Source organism: Perca fluviatilis, chromosome 20 (assembly GCF_010015445.1).
Source record: "Perca fluviatilis chromosome 20, GENO_Pfluv_1.0, whole genome shotgun sequence".
In the NCBI taxonomy this organism is placed as follows: domain Eukaryota; kingdom Metazoa; phylum Chordata; class Actinopteri; order Perciformes; family Percidae; genus Perca; species Perca fluviatilis.
This window is the reverse complement of record NC_053131.1, coordinates 24,237,019-24,262,525: the sequence shown is the minus strand read 5'-3', so window position 1 is coordinate 24,262,525 and position 25,507 is coordinate 24,237,019. Positions and strand designations below refer to the sequence as shown.

Below are 25,507 nucleotides of genomic sequence, written 5' to 3'. Positions count from 1 at the left end.
ATGGATGAGGAGAACGTCTGTAGCCTACATACTCGCACCACGTGCTCTCTGTGTTTATCACCAGGGTATTCTGGGAAGCGGTGTTCATGGTAACCAATGTAAACAGCAGCCCTTCTTGTTCTCTTCCTCGTCTCGGCTCTGCAGTAGCGCCAAAGCGGATGAAAATGGCAAGCATGGCTCGCAGCGAGGACCAGTATTATGAAAAGATAACATCGATTCAACAAAACATGCATAAAAGGTATGGTTTCCCTATTTTTGGTTAACGGGACACGGCCTAGTGGAGACCGCGGACTCGAGTTGTGATTTCTGCTTCCCGCCGGGTATCCTCCTCCTGCCGCTTGCCACAGGGAGACAACAGGCTAGCTAACTAGCTACTTAGCTAGCTAGCTAAACAGACAAGTCAGGGTAGATGCCGTATACCTAGCTTGTTCATTAGCCTATTTACTTCAGGCGCTACCTTCAGCTAACAACAGTAATGTTGCACTTGCTCTTACATGTAACGTTAGATGAATGGAAGGCTAACCTGACGTATCTGTGAAAGGTTAACGTCCGCCTATTAGCCAAAGTTCACATTAAGAAAGCTAGCTAGCTAATGGCCATGTTTATTTTTTATAAAACGTTAACGTTAGTTCGCTAATTCTTATAACGTTATCAACATTAGCATACGGATGTAGCTGACATTATGTAGCTAATTCGCATACCAACATTAGCATACAGGTTGTTAATGAGTAAATAAATAAGTACCGTTAATATGCTGATAATTAGCCCTTAATTATCCTAGCAAAACCACGGAGATGCTGTAGTGGTCTGTGTGGGTGACAGTTCCCCTGACTTGTGTGTGTGCAGGGAGAAACGGAGGCTGCAGCTGGAGAAGGAACTGTTTGCTTACTCCAGATCTGATAATAGAATGTAAGTTAACGTTATACAGATTACTGTATATCAAAAAGAGATTACCATACCTTGTTCTTATACCTGGACTTTCAAATTAAAGATGCAACTTTTGATAAATGAGATATTGCATTATTTATTTATATATAATGCTTATATATATATATAAAAGTCGGTATTTTATATACGATTAGTTTTAGTATTCACCATGTATATTTAAGCAGTATAGGCCTACATACTGTATTTGTGTTAATCTTAATTTGATTTTTTGTTCAACAATATATTATCACCACAAGTGTGTTACAAGCAGTACCCCTTTGGATGTAAGCTGAACAGCCTGTTTTCACTGTAAATTGATTCTTGTGAATATTAACATTCCAGATCAAAACAGCTGATACGAGAGTTGAGAATAAGATTAACATTTAAAACACATTGTGCTTAACCTTTTCTTGTGAAAAGTCTAGCTCTTATTTTTTGACAATGCTCCTTGATAATATTTCTTTGGAATAATAGTTCTCCACTGCCTTCAGCTCACAGATAAAGTGTTCCAAACTGCGCAGTTATCTCAAGGAAATCTGTGACAGGGAAGCACGAGCAAAAATGAGAAACCTTGAGCTTCTGAGAGATGTGGAGTGCATAGAAATTAGGATGAAGGAATATAGTCCTGACCATGGCCCCCTGCAACAACAAAAGGTATAGAGTGCGCGCATGCGCACACACGTAAACACACATGCACACACTCACACACACACTTTTATTATTTAAATTGAATAATCATTTATTCATTTTTTGAATACTGTTTGAAAAAAAAACGTAATACCAAATATACTGGACAATAAACTCAGAAATAATATAATTGTTTCGAGAAATATATAGTTATATATTATAGCATACTGTAGGTGCTGTAATTTCAACACAGAGTAGAAATATTTCATTGCAATTGCTTGATGTGACAATAGTAAACCCTCAAACTGTGCAATTCATCACAACAAACAAATAAACGAGGGAGAAAACAATGAGCCAGTCAGATTATCACTTAAAACTCAACGACAGTGCTTGACAGCTTAATATCAAATTAACAAAATTGGCTAATTATGACTCGCTGAGTTAATTGCCCAATATAGAGACTCTGAAGTGCTCCAGAGGTTTAGTCATTCTCTCCCCTCAAGCAGTTGGTTTATTTCCTCTTGATGTTTTATGAGTCCTACATGTTTGTTGTTGTTTTGGTCGTCCTGTTGCTGTCTGTTTCCATTGTATAAAGTCACCCTGATTTTTCTGGTTTAACTCTGATGTTTTTGGTGCATTGAAAAACATGGAGTGGACAGTGAGTAAAGTGAAGTTACACGTGCTGGGATTCATACATTTATGACAATTTTAGTGTAATCTTAGTATTTTAATATTGGTTGTGCAAAACATTCGAATACAAGACTAGATAAACGAGAAATTATGAAAGCTGTCTTTTAAATGGTCTGCTTCTGTAAACTGCCATTGTTTTGATGAAAAGGTCTGACATTTTTGAGCTAATCTAAGTGCCCTTTTTTTTATTTCAGTTGGGATTAAGGCAGTTACTCTGGCCGGTCAGATAAATGTTAAAGGATGTCAGCAGCAACACGCATGACCCTTATTTGAGAAAACCCATTGTGATTGACGTTGTCACTTTTGCTTTCATACCTCCTGTTTTCATACTATATGCAGATAATATTCAACAACGCTATCACAGCATTATAACAGACAATTCCTAGTGTTTGCATGAAGTGTCAGTTTGCCTGTCAGTTAAATATTATGACTATCATCTTTCTGTTATTTTTCTGCTCTTATCTTACTCTTATCCTTGTGTATAATTCATGTCGTTGCATCTCTTACAGGCTGACTTTTTCAAAAAGATTTCTAGATTTATGGAAGCAAAGAAGAATGTAGACAAGGAGCTCGGCATAGCAAAGGTAATGCTAATATTTGCAACAAAGTGTATACCATTAGTGTAGTAAAAAAAATAGCATTCGTGTTTGGAAGTAACATATTTGTACATCATGTACTTTACACGTCACATCTTCTACTTTATATTGTGTGACCCCTGGTGTGTGTTTGTGTGTGTGGGTTTTTAGACCATTTATTATGGTTGAAAAATGGTACTTGTTTTTTTTAATGTTGGATCCTTCTTTTTTGAAATGTTTACAAGGTTTATGCAAATCTCAGTTCTTTTAAGCTATGTTTTCAGGTTTAGAATAACAAAGGAAAGTAGACATTATGCTGGGTAAATCTGTAGAGGAGTCTACATTTAAACTGTGTATCTGTAATAGCACAGGTGTCTAATCCTAGCTGGTGCATCTGTACAAGCGATGTAGTTCAAGTCCATAGCTGCTTTCTCCCTTCACTTAAAGCAGTTAAAGCTCTTTTAGATGAAATGTCTAAGACATCTCATAATAACTTGGAGCATGCTGTCTAGAGCAGTCACTTGTAACTGTGTGCAAAACCCCGTCAGCCTGTCGATATTGTAATGAGCAAAATGGTACCGTCACTCCATTATGCATACAAGCCATTGGCTGGCAGTGTGCATGTCCCTTAGGCTGCAGCATTCATTAAGGGAAGCTTACCGGGCTGAAAGCTGGAGACAGATGATAACGGGATATGATTTTCATATTTAATACATTCCTTGGAAGAGCACACGCGTGCCGCAGATTGATAGAAGAATCAATTGCTACTTTAGTGGAACACTTTCTACTTTGCCCTGCAGCTACCGATGGAATCACTCAGCCAAGAAATTAACTTTTCCTCTTTTTTTTTTTTTTTTTTACCTACTTTGTGGATCTGCTGGGCAGGCTGCATGGTTTACAGTGAATGTTATTAAGCAGCTAACTGTTTGGTATTTAAGACTCTTATCAGAAAAGAAACAGAAGCCATGCTTTTTGTTATTATGTTTGGAGGGAGGCTTTTTTGCCTCACTCTTCCCCCCACCCCATGGTGACATTGCAGACATGAATCATAACTTGTCTAAAGGATTTCTAATAAGATGAAAAGTTAAAACATTGATCCTGATTCTTCTGAAAGATGTTGTGAAAAGAATTCTGACCTTGGCCCAAATAAGCTACACGTATTCAAATGTGTAAAGGGGATAGTTAGCGTACTTGAATTTCTTTCTAAATAGGCTTATTCAATTCAGTTTATTTATGAAAGGGGGCAGTGCAAATTAATAAAACGCATGACTTTACATGGGTTAAAAGTGCAGTTGACTCAACTTTAACTTAAGCAAGTCATTTAAAGTCTTTTGAAGAATTGTATTTGACAAAAAATACCGTTTTTATGAGGTAATGGAAAGTTTTTTACCAAAAAACGAATAGGCTATACATACTTAATTGACCCCACCCCCCATTTTTGCAGGTTGAAACTGTGTATAGATGGCACCGGGACAGCTCCCTCTCTCACCCAGCTAGGGATTTTACACAACCACCAGCGGTAATTTTTATGGACCGCCAGACCTCCAGAGGGTCTGACGCTGAAGCTGGCACCACAAGTGTACACTCACACCAAGCATTGCATCGTTCACCCAATCGCAGCATGCACTCCCGCGAACGTCTACCAAGTGGCCTTTTGAAGGACTTCAGAGTTGGCGGAGAGGATGCCGCCAGCAACCGAGCACATTTATCAGATGACATTTCAGGCTCAAACGATTCCCCTGACGGCTGTAATTTGAGTGACAAACATGAAAGAACGATGGCGGTGCACCCATCTGTTCGTGCCTTAACAGGCGCAGCTGGCAATGTGCCTTTTGGAAGTGATGATGAACAAGAACCTTTACCTCTGGTGACCTTGACGGGGCCTGAGAAGAATCTGTCTCCCAGCAGCAGTAGACTCATGAAGAATTCCCCTGCAGAACACACTGACTTCCGAGAGGTGGCTCATCAGCCACCCATAATGGAAAATGGAGAGAGAGGTCACAGTCATTTCATGCCTCAAACCACTTTGGAAAAAGAAGCTCAAGATATTCCAGGTTTGTAATGCTATTCATCGCTTATTACCATGTAATATCTTTTTATTGTCTTTGCTGACATCTTTATTGTGTTTTACATTCAGGTAGATGTGAGAGTGTCAGCACACCAAGCTCTGATGTGCAGTTGTCGGAGAGCAGTGCTAGTGATCTGTCCATTTCCCTGACACAATCTGAGCTGGAAGAGGATCTACCAGAGGGTGTGGCACCTGAGGGGAATGGCACTTCTGGAGGGAGTGATGATCACAATCAGCACAGTCCTGAATCATCTCTCCACTCTGATGGGTCCAAGAACACACCACATTTAAACTGTGAATCCTTAGCTCCAGCTCCAGTGGCCGTGGAAAGGTACAGTATGTATGACTTCTGTACTTTGTTGTCTGGAATTTTCTAAGTGCGTCAATGGAGAAAAACACTAACATTTTAAATGCTTTATGGCACTGCACTAATTAAAACAATGCACAATGCAGTCAGTATTTATTTTTCACCCAAGATTTAAGGCTAAGCAAACTGAGAAAGGAGAATGTTTTGCATAGCCATGCTGAACCACAGAGGGCTGTTAATGATAGGAGCGGGTGAAGACACCGTACGGTCATTGCCACCATCACATCAGAGGCTGACAAAGAGGATTGTGGGAGTCACGGTCAATGCCACCATGCTCTCTGTAGCTCAGCGGCAGCTGCAGTAGTGGCAGTGATGCATCTTATAGGGAGAGCTCAGGACCTGTCACCAACAATATTGCCATAATCCAAGATAATGCTGTAACAGAGCAATTTTCTGCTTGAGAGACCTCAGGAAGTCCCCAGTGGAGGAGGAAATTTGTGGCACCATAGAGTGTTCTGGAGGGTGGGCATGTGGACAGCACTTACAGCCACAAATCCTTAGCGTGATGATGGCCTCTGAGTTGAAGGATCATTTTGGATGGGGTTAGAGCCACAGAAAATCCCATGTGAATGTTGGAACCCAGAGCCTCTGCATTTCCCCTATAATATACAATAGAAAAAGACAAAAACTTTTTGGGTGTGTATTTTTTTTCTTCTTCACCATGCAGACTGTCTCAGGGACATTTTTATATTGTTCCCGTTCTTGGGTTACGTACATTATACTTATTTAATAGTAGATGCTTTATTTTTTAGATTAAGTACCCAGTTGCACATATGCTCACAATGATGTTATTCAAAACAACCACATTTCTATTATTTTTGAGCATTGTCTAGTGTATTTTATAAAATTGTCTAAAAATGTATCAAAAGGAGTATGGAGGCTTTCATTTTCTCTCTGAGAGTTTAGCATGTTTGTTTGTGCACGACTGTGTGTGTGTGTGGTCGACTATACTGTTTATAGTGTGACCTCAAGAGGAACTGCAGTTAGCCTGTGCCGGGGAGATGATGGTGGGGGCTGCAGCTTTCATTGTTAACACGGAGGGCTTCTGTGTATGAGGAGAAAACCAGAGGCTTTGATGTAAAGCTCAGAGAGCATCCAGTCTCTATCCTCTCCCTCTCTTTCTCTCTCGCTCTCTCTTAAGGTTAGAGTTTATATTGCTCCCTCCATTCAGCTCACAGTCAGGAAAAACAAGCCTGGGCAATTCATTAGATTATCCCATTATATTTCTCCTCCAGCATTGCTGGGGTGAGTGAGGGTATACGACTGAAATATCCTCCAGGTTTTTTCTTCGAGACTCATCATAATGGTCTCACTGTATCCTGCTCTGAAATATGTCCTCCCTGAACTGCACGATGGTGCTGCCTCATTGGTGACAGCATGCCATACAATATTAAGTTGAGTTCTTAAAAATCTTATACAAGTCTAGAGGTAGAATGTAAAATGTACAGGCTTAAAAATAATGTAAATGTTTCGCAATGTCATATTTTTTTTTTTTTCCTCAGTTGTCTTCTCTGGTTTAGTCTCAGTAAAGTTATTGTACATTATCACACAGTACTTTATTAACTGTGTGCTCACAGTGTGGTGGGACATATCCCAAATTCCGTCCGGCAACGTGTTTTACTTGTGGTATATTTTTCTATTCCTTTGTGTGTTATATTTTCTGTCTGTGCCAGCACGGTGAGATTCGTCTTACCTTTCAACGGTCAGACCATTCCGTGTGGTAAATCACACCGGAGCCAGTACTATACACTCTGTAGAGTAATATCGCTGCAGAGAGGCTGACCTCTTCCTCCTAGCTTACAATACTCTCCTGATGATGTCGACATGCAAACAACAGCAGCATCTAAAGTGAGGTTGGAGACCTTGACATGAAAGCTGGCAACAATACAATGAGAGAGAGAGAGGTTTGCAGAAAAACACAACTAATTCACTTTCTCCCTCTCTAAAGGTCTCTTTTTGAAGAGCATTGACAAATAAAGTGGAAAGAGAAAGATGACTATTTCAAGGCCCACGCTGACGATAAGGGAGAGAAGGAAAAAAAAAAAAGATAGAGCTTTTGCCTATGCTACTTCAGCCACACTGAAGAGGACTTAGCACAGACGGATTGCACACTACAGAATGTCATGGATATAATTCAAGCTACCAGCTTAATCAGGATGTTACCAGGAAACAACCTGCAAAAAAGAGGGAGCAATTGTTTGCTGACCCCTAACCCAGGAGCCCATTACAGATTGTCATAAATTCTTTTTGGCCCCTTTTATGTCGGGGGGCTCAGGATCTCTCGGCTTGGGGTTTCATGGGAGAATTCAATGAGGGCCACCCAGAGCTTAATGCTCAAGAAAGAGATGGATTCCCAATATCCACATGCATTAGGCATCCATTTCTCAGTTTGCAGCCTCACACAGGACCAGATTAAAGTGTAAATCTCTCACCAAAAGAAATAATCTTGAGGCCCCCATTTTTTGTGTGGACATTTTAAATGTGAGATGGTGGTAGGGATGTTACAGAGTTATTAATATTTCCAGTTGTTTATTTTTATAATCCTATTACCTATTCATTTTGCCATTTAACTGTTTATTGTTTCACTTTAACTGTAGGCAGGGAATTCTACAAGCTCTAGTTTTAAATGCCCGGTTTCACAAGCTTTCCCCATACAACCTGTCATTACATGTGGCAACCTATCAATTGTTGAAGTCCTGTTATGTGGCAGTACCATTCTAATGATCAGATTCCTCCAGCGGTCCTTGAGTACCTGAAGGAAATTGCCTGGAAAAATGCATCACAGATTTTTGAATCAAATTGGATCCTGTTTTTTTTTTTTTCTCTCTCTTTTTCTTGTACAAACAGCTGCAGGCCTATCGATCACATGGCCTCCTCTATTTTTATTTCCTTTCACCGCATTAATGGGTAATGTGTATTTAGTCTCTCCCAGGAAGGACTCTTTAATCTGCTGGACAACATCGAAGGACGACTTCATGGTGAACAGACCATTGTGTACGGGGATTCTGCAATTGATGGAAGACAACTCAATAGAATTATCAGGTATACCTTCTTTCTTTCCCCAGACTTTGCAATCTTATCTCTCGCTGTCTAAATTAAATGCTGTGTATATTTATTTAACGGCCATGGAGCAGTTTTGTGCAGACGAGGAAAACATATTATCCTTCTGCCAAGGGCTCTCACTTTAGATGAAGTGTCATCACCAACATGCACACGTCTTTATTTCTGAGGGGTTTTCAAACACATGGGATTGTTATAGTAACCACCCTGTTGAATTGTTATTGGGAGTCAGGGAGATGGAGAATGGAGAATGTGTTTCATTAGGCTGGGCTTATTTTTTCATAAGCCTTTCATATTTCATAGCATGATTAATTTACCATAATTGGAGTTGTTGTTGTAAAGTACGGATACATGTCTGGCAAATGAAAGCTTTCTCACTCGTTTTAAACCCAGTTGATACTTATCCCCATCTATGCAAACATTAGTGTAAATTATGTCAACAACACAATAGCAAAGAGAGTATCTTATGTCATGACCCTTAGTGTCATGTTTAGTCTTGCTGTGATATTATGTGAGCAAGTGTGTATGTGCATTGATGTGTATGATCATACTTGTAGTGTGTGTGTGTGTGTGTGTGTGTGTGTGTTTGTTTGTTTGTTTGTGTGTGTGTGTGTGTGTGTGTCAAGTGTTAGCAGCTGTTGGATGTACTCCATGTGCTCCTGACCCATGGGCTGAGCCCAGGGCTCCATGGCAATAGCTGACTGCTCTCTATATATTGGACAGCCTTTGTAACGGTGGAGCGGGCTTGAATGACGAGGACCTTGAAGCATGTGGAGCAGTCATCCTTCATGAGCTTCAGAGGTTGTCATGGAGCACAGCAAAGGGCTGCCTGCTACCACAGGATCTAGTGAGAGCTCACCAGTCCAGCACTGAGCCTAATGAAATAAGGTAAGGCCTCCTGGTTTCTCTGTGAATCCAACACCAAAGAATGATGCCAGTGTTTTTTTTTTTTTATTCTGTATTTATTTCTGGGCATTTTTCAGCTTTATGAAACTTATGATTGTGGGATTGCAAAAAGAATCACAATGGCATAATCAGGTTTGATCATATGTGTACAGCTGTACTAGTCAGGTAGTGTTGCCTTTTTTCATATTGCATAACATAAATTTGCATTATGTTATATTTGTAACAAACTGCAACTTTTGAGATGCCGGGGGAAAAAATTGTTATATGATACAATATAGTGTGTGTGTTTTGTAGACAATGACTTTTTCAACTCCCCTAACAAGAAGTGCTATAATGGTGTCATTCAGAGCACAGATATCAATGCTCTGAATGCTACAGAGTTCAATAGACCGTTCTTTTCTTTTCATAGAGAGACACAGAACAGACTTACAGTTAAAGTGAATTCCACTATTTAGACAAAGAGTGGATAGCTGCCTGTGTGTGCATTATTTATTTATTTTTTTGGCCAAAATAGTAAGGGAGAAGGCACACACTTACAACAGTTACTGAGATATTGCACGCTACCATTCGATACGGTCTCCCTTGTCCACAAATGCAAAGGTCATCTTTACTGTCACCTTGCGCGCTGCACGGGTGAATGTCATGAGTAAATTAAAATGCCCTATCTGTGACTTCCAGTCCTTTGGATAATGAGTAGTTATACTCTGAGCCAAATCCATGCTCTGCTTCACTACTCTATTGATTTCACTGAGACCTTCTCTGCTATATACTCAATCCAAAGAATCATGAAGCAAGAAACATTGAGCAGTGTCCCTCTCTTTCCTGTGGAGATGCCTATTGCCTCTTTGACCTTTTTATCTAGTTTTCAAGGTGCTACATTGCTGTCTGTGTCTATTCAGTGTTAATTGGAATTAATGAATGATCTCTATCTTTTAAAGTGTTATGATGGATGGATGCCAAGCAAGCAGCCTTTTGAGAATGCTTCATGAAAGAAATAGTGTGACAGATGAATTATAATTTCACCTAATGGGCAAACTTGTAAGATTTCTCAATTTTCAATCAAAAAATCTGTCACTGTAAGGAGGTTCAGTTGGGACTTATTTACAGATGTCCCACTGTGTATTAAATAAGAAAGCCTCTCTTTCTCTCCCACCGCCCCCCACCCTCACCACAGCACCAGCCTCCCTCCTGATGCCGCTCGGCTGTGGGATCGCTGGTTCAAGCACGCCCTTCTGCTGAAGGAGCGCCGTGTCCTCAGCACTGAGCGCTTGGTCCAGCTGTTTACGCCGCAGCTGCTGGAGCGCCATGCCGCCTACAGCCACCAGGTAGCGTTGGAGGCACATACACTGCCACTACACACACAAATAGGAGGTCACACACTTGCATTCACCGAGACCCACTCTCAAAAGCAAGCAGACATTAACACACACATATGACTGCAGGAGTAAAATGCCTTCTTTTTTCTTCTTTCCAAAAAGGCTAGTGTTTTTGTTTCTTAAGCATGTTTTTTTGTTTTTTAGAAGAGCGCTGTAGTCTGTACTGAGTGCCCTCTTTGTGTCTGGTGTTTGAAACCAAGCCCTGGCTGCCGACTCATCAGATTGCTCCACACGTTGACCTAGACAGAAGGGAAACCCTGACCCATGCGCTAATCGCAAATTACAGCCTCTGCTTGGCTTCTTTCATCTCATGTGGCGTATTCATCTGAGAAACACTTGCTTTTAATTTGGCATTAGCCAAAAGTATAGCCATCAGCTGGGTCCGATTGAACGAGGGAGCCATTTGCATCTTCTCCACAACGAACAAAATTATTTTAAATTTCCCTCTCATTGACCTTGTGCAGATTATGCTCAATTAAACAAAGAAACACATAACAAATAATATCACTTTAAACACAAAGATAATGTCAAGAGATTTATCAGAAAATGTACAATTCTATATGCAGGAATGATCATATGTACTACATGCAGGTTTTTATAAACATTTTTGCAAACTCATCTTGTGGGGGTTCTTGTGGCTCAGAGATCTTGCTCCAGTGTCCCCGACGCAATGAGAGAAGCAAAGAGGGAGACTGTAGAGCCTCTTGAAAATATGAACTGACAAAAGGAAGAGAGGCACGGCCATCTACATCATTGTGTCGAAGTACATGAGGAAAAGCCTGAGTGAAAATCTTTCTCCCCCTTTATCTCTCTCACTCCATCTACTCCATCTATTTCTCTCTCTCCCTCCCTCTATTTTTCCTTCTCTCTCTCTCTCTCTCTCTCTCTCTCTCTCTCTCTCTCTCTCTCTCTCTCTCTCTCTCTGTGTCCTCTCATACAACAGCTTACTCTCCTCACACAAGAGCAAACAGAAATTTCCATTCACGTAATGCCACACAGCCTGGCTACTCCAACAAATGGGAGCATGCAGCTCGCATGCACACACTCAAAGAGGCCCTTTGAATATTCAAGTGCTAACAGTTGCATTCATTGATATTTAAAATGCAGTGGGTCTGCGAGAGCCCTCAACCCCAGTACATTTGACTAAATCTAAAAAAAGAACAAAGACAGATATCGGGGACAAGGATCAAGACAGTTTTTTTGTTGTGCAGCAACATCAAATACCAAGTGCCAAGCTCAGATTGGCATGTGTTTGCCTCTCTTCCCCTCGAAGAAAATGAAAGCATGTACATTGTCAATCTTCACTGCGACTTATTGATAACAACTTAAAATGTACTTAAAGTTTGTCACTGTCAAAATCCTCCTGATCATCCCCTCCCTATTAGTGCTCATTAAAAGTTGCAAATGGCTATCTGAGGCTGAGAGGCAGTCTTTGATCACAAAAGAGAGATGATGATGGCAGGATTTGATACGGGGGAGGGAAAAGGGAGAGAAAGGAAATCGGTGTGTGGCATCTCCCTGCTCCTCATCTCCCGGAACAGCTCCTCTTAATTGTGTATCCTCATCTCCACCAGAGATAAAAAAAAAAGAAAAAAAGAAAAAAAAGAGCTGGAGAGGGAGGAAGAGAGCAGTTTGTCTCAATTTTCTCAGCCAAGAGGGGAGATATCTGGAACGTGTTGCACATTAACGCCAGGGTGATTGCATTCTTTAGGCGCTTCTCTAATCTCATGGATGAGAAGAGAGAGGGAGAGGAAGAAAAAAGTGTGATTGAGAGCAGGAAAGTGTGTCATAAATAATCTTTTTGTTAAAGAAGAGGAGTTTTTTTTTTTTTTTTTTTTTGTTTTTATAACTACAACAGCTCTCCCTTTGTTTAAACCCAAAAAAAAAAAAAAAGGTTCCTTTTTGGGGGGTTTTTTACTTTTTCTTCACAAAATGAGAACAATTAAGAGTGTGGTTTTAATTTGTGCTGCTCACAGGCCAAAGTGCTGCTGAGGACACTTGTGTCCCGGTCCAGTGGGGAGTGCCCCTCAGCAGAGGACGAGAGTGACTTGTCTTCTTCATGTGGTCCTCCTTCTCTCCTGGCTGACAGTGATGTGAAGCCCGCCAGGCCGGTCCGGAAGCAACAGATCCAAGGTTACTGAAGAGTACTAGTAGGGCTTAACTGTTAATTGCATTTGCAATAATATCGCAATATGTTAAAATGCGATTTCCTAATCGCAAAGGCTGCGATTTGGTCACGTGACTTGCAAGAGTAAATCAGTCTGCACTCCGCAGAGAAAGCATCAACTTAGCACGCTAACGCTACGCCGTATCATGAGCAGATTTCTGTCATTCAAGCAACTCTGAGTTGTAGTTTAAAACTTTTACAGACATTTTAATGAAATGAAAGGTTTTATTCTGGCTCGAGGCTACAGGCACGGTTAGCAACCATTAGCTCTGATTAGCGGTTAGCTCCAGTTAGCTACCTCCATTATAAAGATATGGAGCGGAGGAGACTGCTGGGGCAACATGGCATCATGACTTTGCGTAAACATACACAGCACTTTCCTAACACTTTCCCACACGTGGGACACGAACCCGGCTCTCCTGGGTGAAAATCCTGTGTTTTACTTACGTCCTTTCATACTACTCACTACGGCGAAAAATTCACACGGAATGTAGGTCAATGGCGTCCAAACGCCGTTGATAAACACGCTAAAAAGCGATTATGCGTCTTGATAACGCACCAAAACGGCATACGATTTGCGTGTCATACATACGCCACTTTATGACATCAGTCTGGCTGGGGAGAGGGGTAACAACCAGACTCTGATAAATGATGTTCGGGGAGCTTTCACAGCAGCGTGTCTGCGTTGTTTCAACGATTTTATTAGTACAGTAATCCCACGACAAGACCAGCAGCAGCATGCTACTACAAACGTAACGATAGCCTCTCTGAGCAAGTGCAACATTGACGCTGTCATGCACACGACACGCAACTTCATGAGAGGGAGGGGCTGGCGGCAGCTCCTCTGTGTGTGCTGTAAAAAAAAATAAAAAATACACCATTGTATATACTGTATATACTATATTTTTACTTATTTAACTGTCTAGTAAAATTCAAAGACAGTGTTTAAAAAGTGCAATCCACATGTTTACATATGTTTATTACAGTAAATAATAATTAAATAATCTAAATACTACTAAGTGTGGTAAAGCCACATATTTGTTTTTGTATTTCTGCAATCTGCACTTTAGTTTGTGTGATTTGTTTCTGACTTTCATATGAATGTTTACACCAGGTTTGGTCAGTGCTCAATATACTATGTGATTGAAGTAGTTAAATAAAAGATGTCATATAAATTCATGCATCCCCTAATTTCATCATCACATCCAGGCCTGGCCTCCAGGAAAGAACAGTTTGTTTAATCTATCTAATCTTGTGTTGTTCATACTATACAATTATTTACTGCTTGTCTTTGTTGAATAATACAGAAGACAGGGAGCTTAAAAAATAATCGCATATTAAATCGCCATCGCAATATTGGTGAAAACAAATCGCACTTAGATTATTTTCCAAAATCGTTCAGCCCTAGGTGACATCTACCATTATTGCAGTTTTACTGTATATGCATTTCTTTTTTTTTCTTTTTTTTGCAAATAACAAAACATAATAAAACAGACCCACAACTACATTATGTAGGTAGCGGCTAGCTGTTTGTTTAATCTATCTAATCTTGTGTTGTTCATACTATACAATGTTGTATTGCTTGTCTTTGTTGAATAATACAGAAGACAAAGAGCATAAAGAATAATCGCATATTAAATCGCAGTCGCAATATTTTTGAAAAAATCGCAATCGCAATATTTTTGAAAAAAATCGCAATTAGATTATTTCAAAAATCACTCAGCCCTAATTACTAGTATTAAAATAGGCATAATGGGATATTCTAATTAGACTACAGTATTTGAATGCTGGGGTTTTGGCTATTTGATATGGAGGAATGGTTGCATTTTCTAACAATCAAAAACTCTCCCCTCAGCAAGAGTTTTGTTACAGTTGCCAGTAGATTCCAACAAATGTCCAAAACATTCCACACTGAGATAAGTCTGCCTTTGCACAGTAATATAAAACAAGACCATTAACAGGAACAGATGTAAACTGCTAATATATATTTTTTTGCAAACCAACTCTGCAGAGAACTAAAACTTTGCTTTTATGAAAGAAATCAATTTCACCATAGAGCTTTTTTTTATTAATCCCTCACAACCCAGTTTTCCTGCAGGCTTCTATTCAGAGCTAAAGAAAGACCCCCCCCATTCCCATTTTTATCCCTAGACTCCCTTCCTCCCTGCAACTGCTTCTCACTATGCGCTTCCCTTTCTTACAGAACTACAAAGTACTGAAGAGGACAGCCAGGACGAAAGCCCTATGGAAAGTGTTCCTATTAGAGGTAAAAAGGCATCGCCGGTGCCCCAGCATTCACACATTATGTTGTGGTTTGTTTTCTTCCCACTGCAATGAATAATGGGCTCTTTAACGCAATAGCTGAGGCAGGATGATCAAGGTGAATCCAGGGTCAAAGTCCCACCTGAAGAGCTGTGCTAGTTCTCTCTAATTATGTCCGAGAAAAACACTAGCTATGTTTTCATCCTGGTCTGAGGCATTCTGGCAAAATTGATAATTCGCTGGCCCGACATAATGTGGCTGCTTTAATTGTCAGGATGCCAGGGTGGGAAGCGCAAGAGATCTGTCATCGGCTCTCATTATCTTCTCAACAATGCTTTGGAAAGGCTGGACTTGAAAAATACTAGATGTGAAGGCATCCTGGAAGCAGTTGGTGTGCCCATCCCTTAGCCGCACCTCTGAAATGTAAAGCAATCCTATATTACCCTTGGCTATCAGACTTCCTACGGGTGTTTCATGTGTCTGCATCCCTAAGGTGCACAGCAAGCAAAGTGAGTCCAGTTTCCAATAGCTACACTTAATCAAAAGAGCCATCACCAGCAAAAAGCAAAAAGAAACAAAAAAAACATGACACAAGATTTTGCAAGGAAGGGGTTTCTGTGGTGAGCAACATCAATGTCACAATGATAGTAATTGCCAAGACACATTTTTTTTTACTTCATGTAAAAGCAATGTCTGTATAAAGGGCTGTAGTGAAATATCAGTGTAAATATCATATGGTTTTTAGAACATGATTAACTTTTGAAACCAAGTAAAATAATCGGACTCGGTCATACGAGATCACACTTTTCCTCCATCATTTGATTTGGTATGCATGTTTTATCATTTAGACAACAGCCCATTTTTCTGCTCTGTTTTTTGCCAGTGCAGTGTCTTAGCTCCTCTCCAATATGATACCCGATTGAGTGTGCTGGAAAGTAATTATGAGTGTTTTTAAAACAGAATATCAATCATTGCCTTGCTGGTCGATAATGTGAGATGCTGATTGCTGTCTCATGGAAACTGTTGCTTACATACTGTAGGCTAGAATCAACAGCTTAGCTGATTGAGCACAGTGTTTTCACCCACTCTGTTCAGCTGTGAGACCAAAAGACTCAGTTACTGAAGCGTGTTGTCTCATCAAACACAGAAACCTCTGAAAGTTGGAAACCTGGGTTTTAAGCAAATATTTGTGTGTGTGTGTGTGTGTGTGTGTGTGTGTGTGTGTGTGTGTGTGTGTGTGTGTGTGTGTGTGTGTGTGTGTGTGTGTGTGTGTGTGTGTGTGTGTGTGTGTGTGTGTGTGTGTGTGTGTGTGTGCAGAGACAAAAGCATATCAGTTACTTAAACAATCAGCCATGCAGGAAAGGCTAGGGAGTTCTGAAGAGGGAGGAGGAGAGGGAGGACGATGGCCTCTCAGGTAAGAGATGCAGTCCACTCTACCAGGCAAGTAGCGAACAACGGGAGCCTAACCATTGGTCAACAATGGCCATATGTTCTCACAACACATAGAAAGACCATATTTCATTTTTATATATATATATATATATATATATATATATATATATATAAGAGCTGGGCAATGTATCGATATGAGACTAGATATCGTCTTAGATTTTGGATATCGTAATATCATAACATGGCATAAGTGTTGTCTTTTCCTGGTTTTAAAGGCTGCATTACAGTAAAGTGATGTCATTTCCTTAACTTATCAGAATGTTCTAGCTGTTCTATTATTTGCCTTTCCCGATTTAGTCATTATATTCACATTACTGATGATTATTTATCAAAAATCTCATTGTGTAAATATTTTGTGAAAGCACCAATAGTCAACACTACAATATCGTTGCGGTATCGATATCGAGGTATTTGGTCAAAAATATCGTGATATTTGATTTCCTCCCTATCGCCCAGCCCTAATATATATATATATATATATATATATATATATAAGGCTTATGAGAGGCTAAGACTGGGTATCTCAACCTTGCTGTTTGGGCTTACAGTTATGTGAGAATCTGATATTTATATTATATGTTGAAGTCTATGATTACTAAAAATTAGGTTAGGTTGAGAAAACCTAGACTAATAGCTCATTATACATATATGTATATTTCTATATTAATATGCATTGTAGCTTAGCTTGTGATGAGATGTCCAAATCAAATGGTTTTATCTGGCACTGTTTGCTCTTTTAAGGAATAAATCATGGCCATGAAGAGGACCTGGGGAGGGCCAAACGCTCCTCACATCAAGACCCTTACCTTCGGTAAGAACATTGTTATTATTCAACGGGCCACAGGAAATGGGCCACCAGATACCAAAGTGGTTGATGTACATTTGCATGGCCGCTCTCATAATTCCCTGTTCATTTCCATAAGATCAAGGGGGCGCCACCCATTAACTCGCTTACAAAGACAAAAGGCCCCTAAAGCCCCTCTCACTCACTGTTTGCTGGGTTCAGCAAGGTTTTAGAAATCAAAAACAAAACGGCGCACCACAAAAATAAATTGGAGTCATAATCTCACTGTCTTCAGGCTTGTTGTCAGAAGGCAAACAGATCATGTCAAGAAGAGAATCAGGGACAACCTTTTTGGAAGGAGACTCGAGTGTTGACAAGGACAAATGTCCTTTCCCTTTTCACCCATGAAAGGCATTTAGGCTGCTCAAATCAGAGCCCTAAGTGGGTTGGAAAAAAGATCTAATGATAAATAGCTTGGTGGAAGCTAACACCATCACAGTTACATTTGAATATCAACACGACTTCATCAAATCTGCAATTGCATGTCGGGTCCTCAGAGCACCTCTTCACTGCAAACCTATTTGGGCTGTAGTAATGTCTGGGTAAACGTTATGAGGAATAATCTTCTCTGATTTCATGTGATTACTGGGCACCACGCTGACACAAGGGCTGAAGTCTGTATCTCCCTGGCCTGGCAAACAGGCTCTCCCAGTCTGCCTATTAGCCCAGGGAAGGGCCTAATGGGCTGGCTCTATTGTGGTCCTCATAGCTGCTGATGTCTGCCACTGCCAGCCCCAGTGACCACCCTCTTTAATAAACATGAGCCAATTTCGGGTCCAGACCCTCTCAGATGGTGCCTGTCCTCCCATCATGAATGTGCATGGGATGCCCGCAATATATGTGATTAAACAAAATTTGCAGAAAATGTTTTTATGACACAGAGAATGACATGGTCATTAATGAGACACAAGTTGTGTACATAAGCAAAATTAGAGAAATGGGTAGTTATGCATGCCTGGCACTGTAATCTCACTAGGGTTAGGAAGGAAGCAGCACCCAGAGCTACCAGTCACCATGACGCATAATCCATTTTTTTTGGTCATATGATTTTCCCTGTCTTTTCTTTGCTTCTCCTGGACGCTAGATTTAAGCATTCCACTTACCACAGTCACTTCTTGTGCTTTATTGCTTCCACAAGTGGTCTGGAAGCCCTGCACTTAAGCAGAAGCATAACACTGCAGCATGCTTGCCCTGCTTCTCTCCTTTCTCTGTGTGTCTCTCTTTCGCGCTCTTGCCCTTTCTTCATCTATTTGCCCCTCTTTCTCTCAGTCTTCCTGTTTTTTCCACTCCCCCTCCTCTCTGTCCTACTTGTTAATTATTTGCTTTATTTTGTCAGCGAGCTGATGAGTGACATCAAAAGGAGGATGGAGCTGGACTCAAAATACAAAAATGGCTTCCTCTCTGTTGTCTTAGACAATAATTATGATTTGCTAGTTAAGCCTAGACTACAGCAGAGGGATTGTAGTTTAAAGCAGAGGCTTTGGTGCAAAAAATGCATTTATAGCCCTTTGTGAGGCTCCTTATTATGTGTGCGCCCGATTCATTAAGTAATTGGTTTGCAGTTGTTTACATGAGTATTAAGGCCTTCTATTCAGGGCCTTTGAGAGATACATTGTGCAAATGTTGCATGTTATGAATGCAGAATGAGAGGCGGGGGGCCAGTCCTATTGGCCAAACACTGCACTTGGCTGAAAAGCGAGAGAAAAGCACTGGGTGCTGCTTTGCATAGCAATGACTAGGGCCTTAATAAGCTTTACAGATTAAATACATGCAGTCTATACAAGATGCAAAGAGATACTCTTAACACATTTATATGTGCTCATTTCACTATTATGGCGTTGGAGAGAATTGAGGTCTTTCATATTCTTTTTTTCTCTCTCTCTCTCTCTCTCTCTCTCTCTCTCTCTCTTTCTCTCGCTCTCTCTCGCTCTCTCCCACACAGTGTTTTTCAGTCAGATACTTTTATAGAATGTGCTGTTTATTGTATTATAACTCGTGGGGAAGCGACTGATTTGTCCATTAGAAATCTTTTGCTGTCTTTGTGAGTGGCAAAGTAAAATCACTTTGTGGTTGAGTGAGGATGAAAGGAATAATGCACGAAGGAGTGAGTCTTAATAAGCAGCTGCATTCCATGTAAAGACCACTTGTTCCCCTTTGTATGTGAGTGCATGCCACTGCTTCCTCTCGTGTAAAGAATCATTGTGCTCCTTTCTACTGTAGGCATTTCAGATGCCACTCCTTTCTTATTTTTATTTTAGTTTTTCATACCTTTTCATCCCCCTTTTCCCCATCTTAGATCCTAAAAAAAAGCTTGAACACATGTGCACAGACACACACACAAAACAAAATCCTCCAGCCATCAGCCGATGTGATGATTGTTGTGCCTAGTGCCTGCTTGACAAAAACCTTGACTCAACAATTAGTGGTTTACAGCTTTGCCTTGGACAACAGGATGTGCTCAAGCATTCGACCTCAAATCACTCAGAATGTCAAAATCAGAATCTCTCTCTCTCTCTCTCTCTCTCTCTCTCTCTCTCTCTCTCTCTCTCTCTCTCTCTCTGTGTGGATCTCTGACAGCTCACTGGGAGGAGGGATAGAAGGGTGAGAGGGACATGAGCTGAGAGAAAGGACTAAAGGGGAGGGGACGTAGAAGGAGAGAGCGGAAGATAGAGGGAGACAGAGAGGCAGTAATGGACAAAGAGGTAGTGAAAGATGTAGTGCTGTTCTAAAAATCAGACAGTGAATGAAGGGAAACACATGTACACAATTTAACAGACAATATAATAATGAATCAGCAGTAGATTCATTTTGTAGATTTATTTTTTTACATTTGACAATGTATTAGTTGAGTTTAGACCAAAGAATAAGATTACAACCAGGCCCAAACAGGACAAACAAGACAGTGACTCTAGAGGAAGGCAGCATTTAGAGGCTCCAACCAGAGGAGGTCACTGTCCTACATAGCCTACTTCAAACCAGTAACGAATGCCTGATTACCCTATAAAACACTTTTGTGTGCTTTGTTGTATTTTAATGTTAATTCAATTTAGTTTTTGGACTTATTTACTCTTAAGCTGTTCGTAGGCTGATAAAGGCAAAACATGGACATAGTGTTCAGTTTTGAAATATGTGGTAACTTATCAGGCTGTAACGTCTGGTGTTTTGTTAGTTATTAGTGTAAATGATGTCAACAACACATTCAATAGTAAAGAGGGTGGCCATCTTGTGTCATGACCCTCAGTGTGATGTTTAGTCCTGCTGTGATATTATGTGAGCAAGCGTGTATGTGCATTGACGTGTTTGATCATACTTGTATACTGTGTGTGTGTGCGTGTTGGACAAGCCAGTAAAAATGAGTTTACCCTCACATAGGCTATGGTGCACAAAGCCATCCCTTGCATTGGCCGTCTCCACTAGACTGCCACCAGTCAGGAGGAGAGCGGCGCTGTGTTGAAATCATTGGCCCCAATACCTCTTCCTCTGAGTTGCAGTACTTACTCATTGCCAGCAGAGAGCACTCACTTGTTAGAGAGTGCCCACTCACGGTGCACTCACAGTTGCCTCTCACTGTTTGCCCCCACTGAGCGCTATATCCTGCTACCATTCAGGCCTGTTAGAGTACATCTAAACGGAGCCTAAACAATGTTTCTGCGGGGTCATACCTGGGATGGGAGTAGGAGTTGATGGGAATGATGAGGTGATGGGTCTCCCTTTACCTTTAGACAAGCACCGCTGCGCAAAAGTGCTATTGTGCTATTAGCATTTGTGTGTGGGTGGCAGGAGCTTAAAAAAAGCCAGGGTGTAAATAAAAGCAGTTTTCCTCGCTATCTGTGTGTGCAAGGCAGCATTAAATGCTTGGTAAGCATTATTTGCTCTTGTCTGTCCTCACATTCCCAAATCTGTCTTCAGTGACTCCAAGAAACACATCCTAGTCTTGCAATTACTTTAGACTGCAGTTTGAAAGAGCGGTATGTTCTATATGAAAGTGTCTTTGTCCATGCATGTGCTATTTTTGTCAATATATACTATTAATCATACTACTAACACTGGACGCATTCTTATAAAATGGACATTAGATAAACCTAGTTCAAATGTGTAATTTCAGTCTCTGCTGCTTTAGCTACTGCTTTAACTGTAGTACATTACACATGTTTTGTACAACATGTTTGAGCTGAACAGGTCTGTCTTGGCACAATTTAAAATGGTAATCTAACTGACCACATTTGTATTTGTCAGAAATTTGTAGTAGTTTTTGTTTATTTCTTTCACAGTAGAGATATTGAAACATATTGCAAAAGATTTGGTAAAGCAGAATCAGGATGCTTCTCTCAGGGGCAAACAAAGCAAAATGTCACAAATAACAAAAATGGAGTGCTAAACCGGATCTACCAATGAAGAGAATAGGCTCAAAATGACTTTAAACTTCCATCAGAGTGCCAGTTGAATAATCATTGGGTTATTCTTAAAGAAAAATCACTTTGTCACTATTTCTAAGCAATGGCACAAATTCCATCCTTTTGTGCACATAATGTGCCTGAGATATGGGGTAAAATGATTGTCCTATTTTTTATTAATGTAATTGGTATTTGCACATTGTATACCAATGCATTACTAGCCTGCATACCTTGTCTTTTTAAAACCTGATTTGAAAATGTATGTAAAAATGTAAATTCAGAAGTGTTAACGCAGCTCATAGAAAACCAGTGTGGTGTAAATTGATAAAAAAGACAGAGGTTTGATTAAGTTGATCTACTGACATCAAGCTCCAATTGTGTCATGTGTCTGAAAACCATCCTACAATTTTAAAGGTTGTCGTGGACTCAGCATAGCAGACACAAAATCTGTTTAAGATAAACAACAATATGAATTGTAAAGGCCATACAAAGAGAATGAGCGAGGCATTGGAAAAAAGAGGACATTACAATAGCTGTAATTTGCATCATTATACACATTACATTCACCTCTGTCTACCAGAGCTTGTAAAACACTGGCCAGCCCAGTCTTACATATTCAGATCATTGCCTCAATTAAGGGAAACTCAGCAGAAGATGAACTGGCATAAATGTTTATGGAAACGGAATATTAGATTGGTGGGGTCAGATACAGTCTGGGCTCTCTATGGTAATAGCCCTGTCTTGAAATCAGTCCTGTCCCTCACTGAAGTGGAACAGCTGATAGACCATTCCCATCCCCGGGGGGAAGTTCAAGAAAAGAAAAGCCCAATTTACTCTCCGTATCAGCTATTATTGTGGCAAAGGAGAGGAAGTAATCGTATAGATTATTGCTGTATTTTTGCTGCTGCAGGGTCTGTTGGAGATCTGTTGCCTAACAGTTGTAAATGGATGCAGTTTTGTCCTTGTGGTTTAGTTGTGCTTCAGGATCTGTACTTTATCTCTTATTCAGTTTAAAAAGCTGAATGTGGATAGCAGGAGGATGCCTTTTTTTAAGGTAGACACATATATAGTCCTCACCTTACTATCCACCCCTAGCCTGTTCCAAACTCTGTCAACATATCGTAACTGCTGTGCTATAATTTTGACTAAAGATTTTAAATTTTGTTACCTTCCAAAAACGTGCATGTTAAAGATTCATATATCCTGTGTCACAAACAAGTACTTGGCTATGATATTATTTTCTTTGATTGAAATTGTTTTGTACATGGCCGTCTGTCAGGCTAATTTGGTTAGTCGGAAATGTTTCTGTCAAGTAAAAACGCTTGCATTTGCTGTTCCTAAACATAACCAGGAGATATTGCAAACCAAAAACAGTACCTACCATAATTTTGGTCTCAAAATAGGCTCCATTCACCAAAGGATTTGATTATACATTTACTAAAATACACATTTTGGCAAACAAAAACCCTCTATTTCAGCAACACAACTCCGTCATATGCAGTGTACCTTCAGTTTGCACGCAGAGGCTGATTGTCTGTTATTGTGTCTTTGATTTATTTTCCTTTTTTTGGCACCGCTTTTCTTACTCAGCCTCTGCTTTGATTTGTGAGCATTATAAGTGCCTGAGGTTCAACATGATGTATGAACAGATGCAAGAATCATCCAGATGTCCTGTAGGAAGTCCTATCAGCATATGAATATAAAGGTTATATTCAAATGTTTATACTGGATGTATGGTATATTGCTTTCAGCACCAAGCAATCTGCTCACAGTTAGGAATGGGTGTTGCATCTTTTTTCTGCCTTGAGTGGTGCAAAGCAGAAATATACTGTATAGTTTAGAAGATAGCAATTGGAACGCAGCCAGAGTCATTTGGTCCTTATACTCAACGTACAGTCACATGTGCCAGGACTTAGTGGACGGAGAGATGAGGTGATGAGGGTGATTGAGAGGATGACAATCAACGAGGTCATGAGTGTGAATTGATACAGATGGAGAAACACACCACACCATTTTTTTTTCTTCTTCTTCCTATTTCCAAGAAAAGTGCCAAAACAGCTCTGATATAGAAGATCCAAACAAATAAGCCATATAGATATGTATGCTAACTTGGGAGAAGATGAGGCTATATTGTGGGGTTTTGAATAGACGCTGTGATGATGTAAATGAAAAAGGAGGCCTTTAAAAGTGGAACGGGGGGGGCCTTATTGCATATGCATTGAGGTAGATCAAAGCCTTTTCGGAGGTCACACATTTACATAGCCATATCACCAGAGCTATGGGAACCTGGCAACCCTGTCTTTGGACTATTTTTGAATAAAGAAGGCCTTGTGGAAGTCCTTTGGCACAATTAGAACAGGAGTCAAGGAAGTTCCCTGTGCTGCACTGTCTACCTGCCTTTTTCTTGTTTTTTTCCTCTTTTAAAAAATTTTTTTGGGTGTAAAACAGCAGCTCTTTTTCAATGCTTAAGGCAATAACTTTACAAGACTAATAGCTGTCTTTGTGTTTCCAGGAAAGAGACTACTAACTCAAAGGCTCATTCTACTCTACAGTCCAAAGGTGAGTATTGACAAAGTCCATTTTAATTGCATGCATCAGAAAAAGGTTAATTACAGGTTCATGCGTTCACATGCATGAGCATTTTGTAAGTGTTGAGCCTCGGAAGAACACCAACTGTTTGATTAAATTGCTCTGTAAATGCAGCTATGCCTTTTTGAGGATGTGTAAATGGAAGAAAAAAATGACCTTGAAGACAAATCCAGGTTACTGAAAGCTTAGATGTAATTTGTCAGCAAACACTACCTAAATCACCAAATACATAACTTAAACAGTTCTATTTTAGAACTACTTTAGGACTACTACTTACATCACTGATCAAACCTTAAACAACCGCTCTAGATAATGCAATGAAAGATCATTGTTGATTCTAATGGGGAGCGGCCAGACAAGGTTCTTTGCTATGATATAAATGATTTTTTTTTTTATCCAGATGTCTAGTTCCAGCAGAGACAGATTGCAGTTGGCCACTGGTCTCAGGTTGCAGCTCAGTTCTTCTTAAGTAGCAACTTTCATTTCACTGCTCTATAGACTAAATTGACACACACAGCACATCAGTGTATTTAGACCTCAGCTGCTAAGTAAGTAAAGAATACAGACCTCTGAATATCGCTTGAGAAGTTGGAGCCCAATGTATGTACTTTTGGTTGCTACGCTTTCAAATGTATTTAGATTTGTACAGCTGTGATCAGATCACTTCGAGATTATTAGTGACCAAGACATAGATTTAACACATATTAGACTGTATAAAAGGTAGAAGTTTAAGATTTTTATTGTGCAGTCAAACTCATGGTACACTTTAACTTCAATGCTTTCATGGATACAGAAATTATGGAGACTGTGTAAAAGGTTACACCTCATTTGAAGCATGGAAGCGTAAACATTTTGCTCTGATAATGTGATCTTTCTTTACCTTTTTGTATAGCTCTCTGGGGGGAATCAGATGACAGCTACTCAGAGATTGAAGCAGCCTTACGTCCTCAACCCTTCAACACAAACAACGCTGACATTGATGACTTCTGTGACTGATATTTCCCTGCAGATATTTTTTAAATGCACTACATTATATCGCTGAAAATTTCAGGCGGTTTGGCTCACAGTAATTCACCCCCCTGACCATTATTTTAGTGGTCTGCATTGTAAATCATATGCACACTGTATCGTAAAAACAAATAAAGTTGACAGCTCTCATGCTGGGTAAAGTATGTGAAGAGTTGTCCAACACTCTGATGTTAA

At 40.1% G+C, this 25,507-nt stretch overlaps 1 protein-coding gene across 1 annotated transcript; it reads left to right on the top strand.

The window, feature by feature from the left end:
- Positions 1 to 25,507, top strand: kiz (kizuna centrosomal protein). The gene is given in 17 exon segments (XM_039786267.1): positions 1 to 22; positions 25 to 238; positions 847 to 909; positions 1,419 to 1,581; positions 2,754 to 2,828; positions 4,264 to 4,873; positions 4,957 to 5,218; positions 8,177 to 8,296; positions 9,038 to 9,202; positions 10,395 to 10,545; positions 12,573 to 12,729; positions 14,967 to 15,029; positions 16,343 to 16,407; positions 16,409 to 16,439; positions 17,219 to 17,288; positions 24,228 to 24,274; positions 25,197 to 25,507. Coding segments are annotated over 17 exon segments (2,382 nt in total). The 3' UTR covers positions 25,301 to 25,507.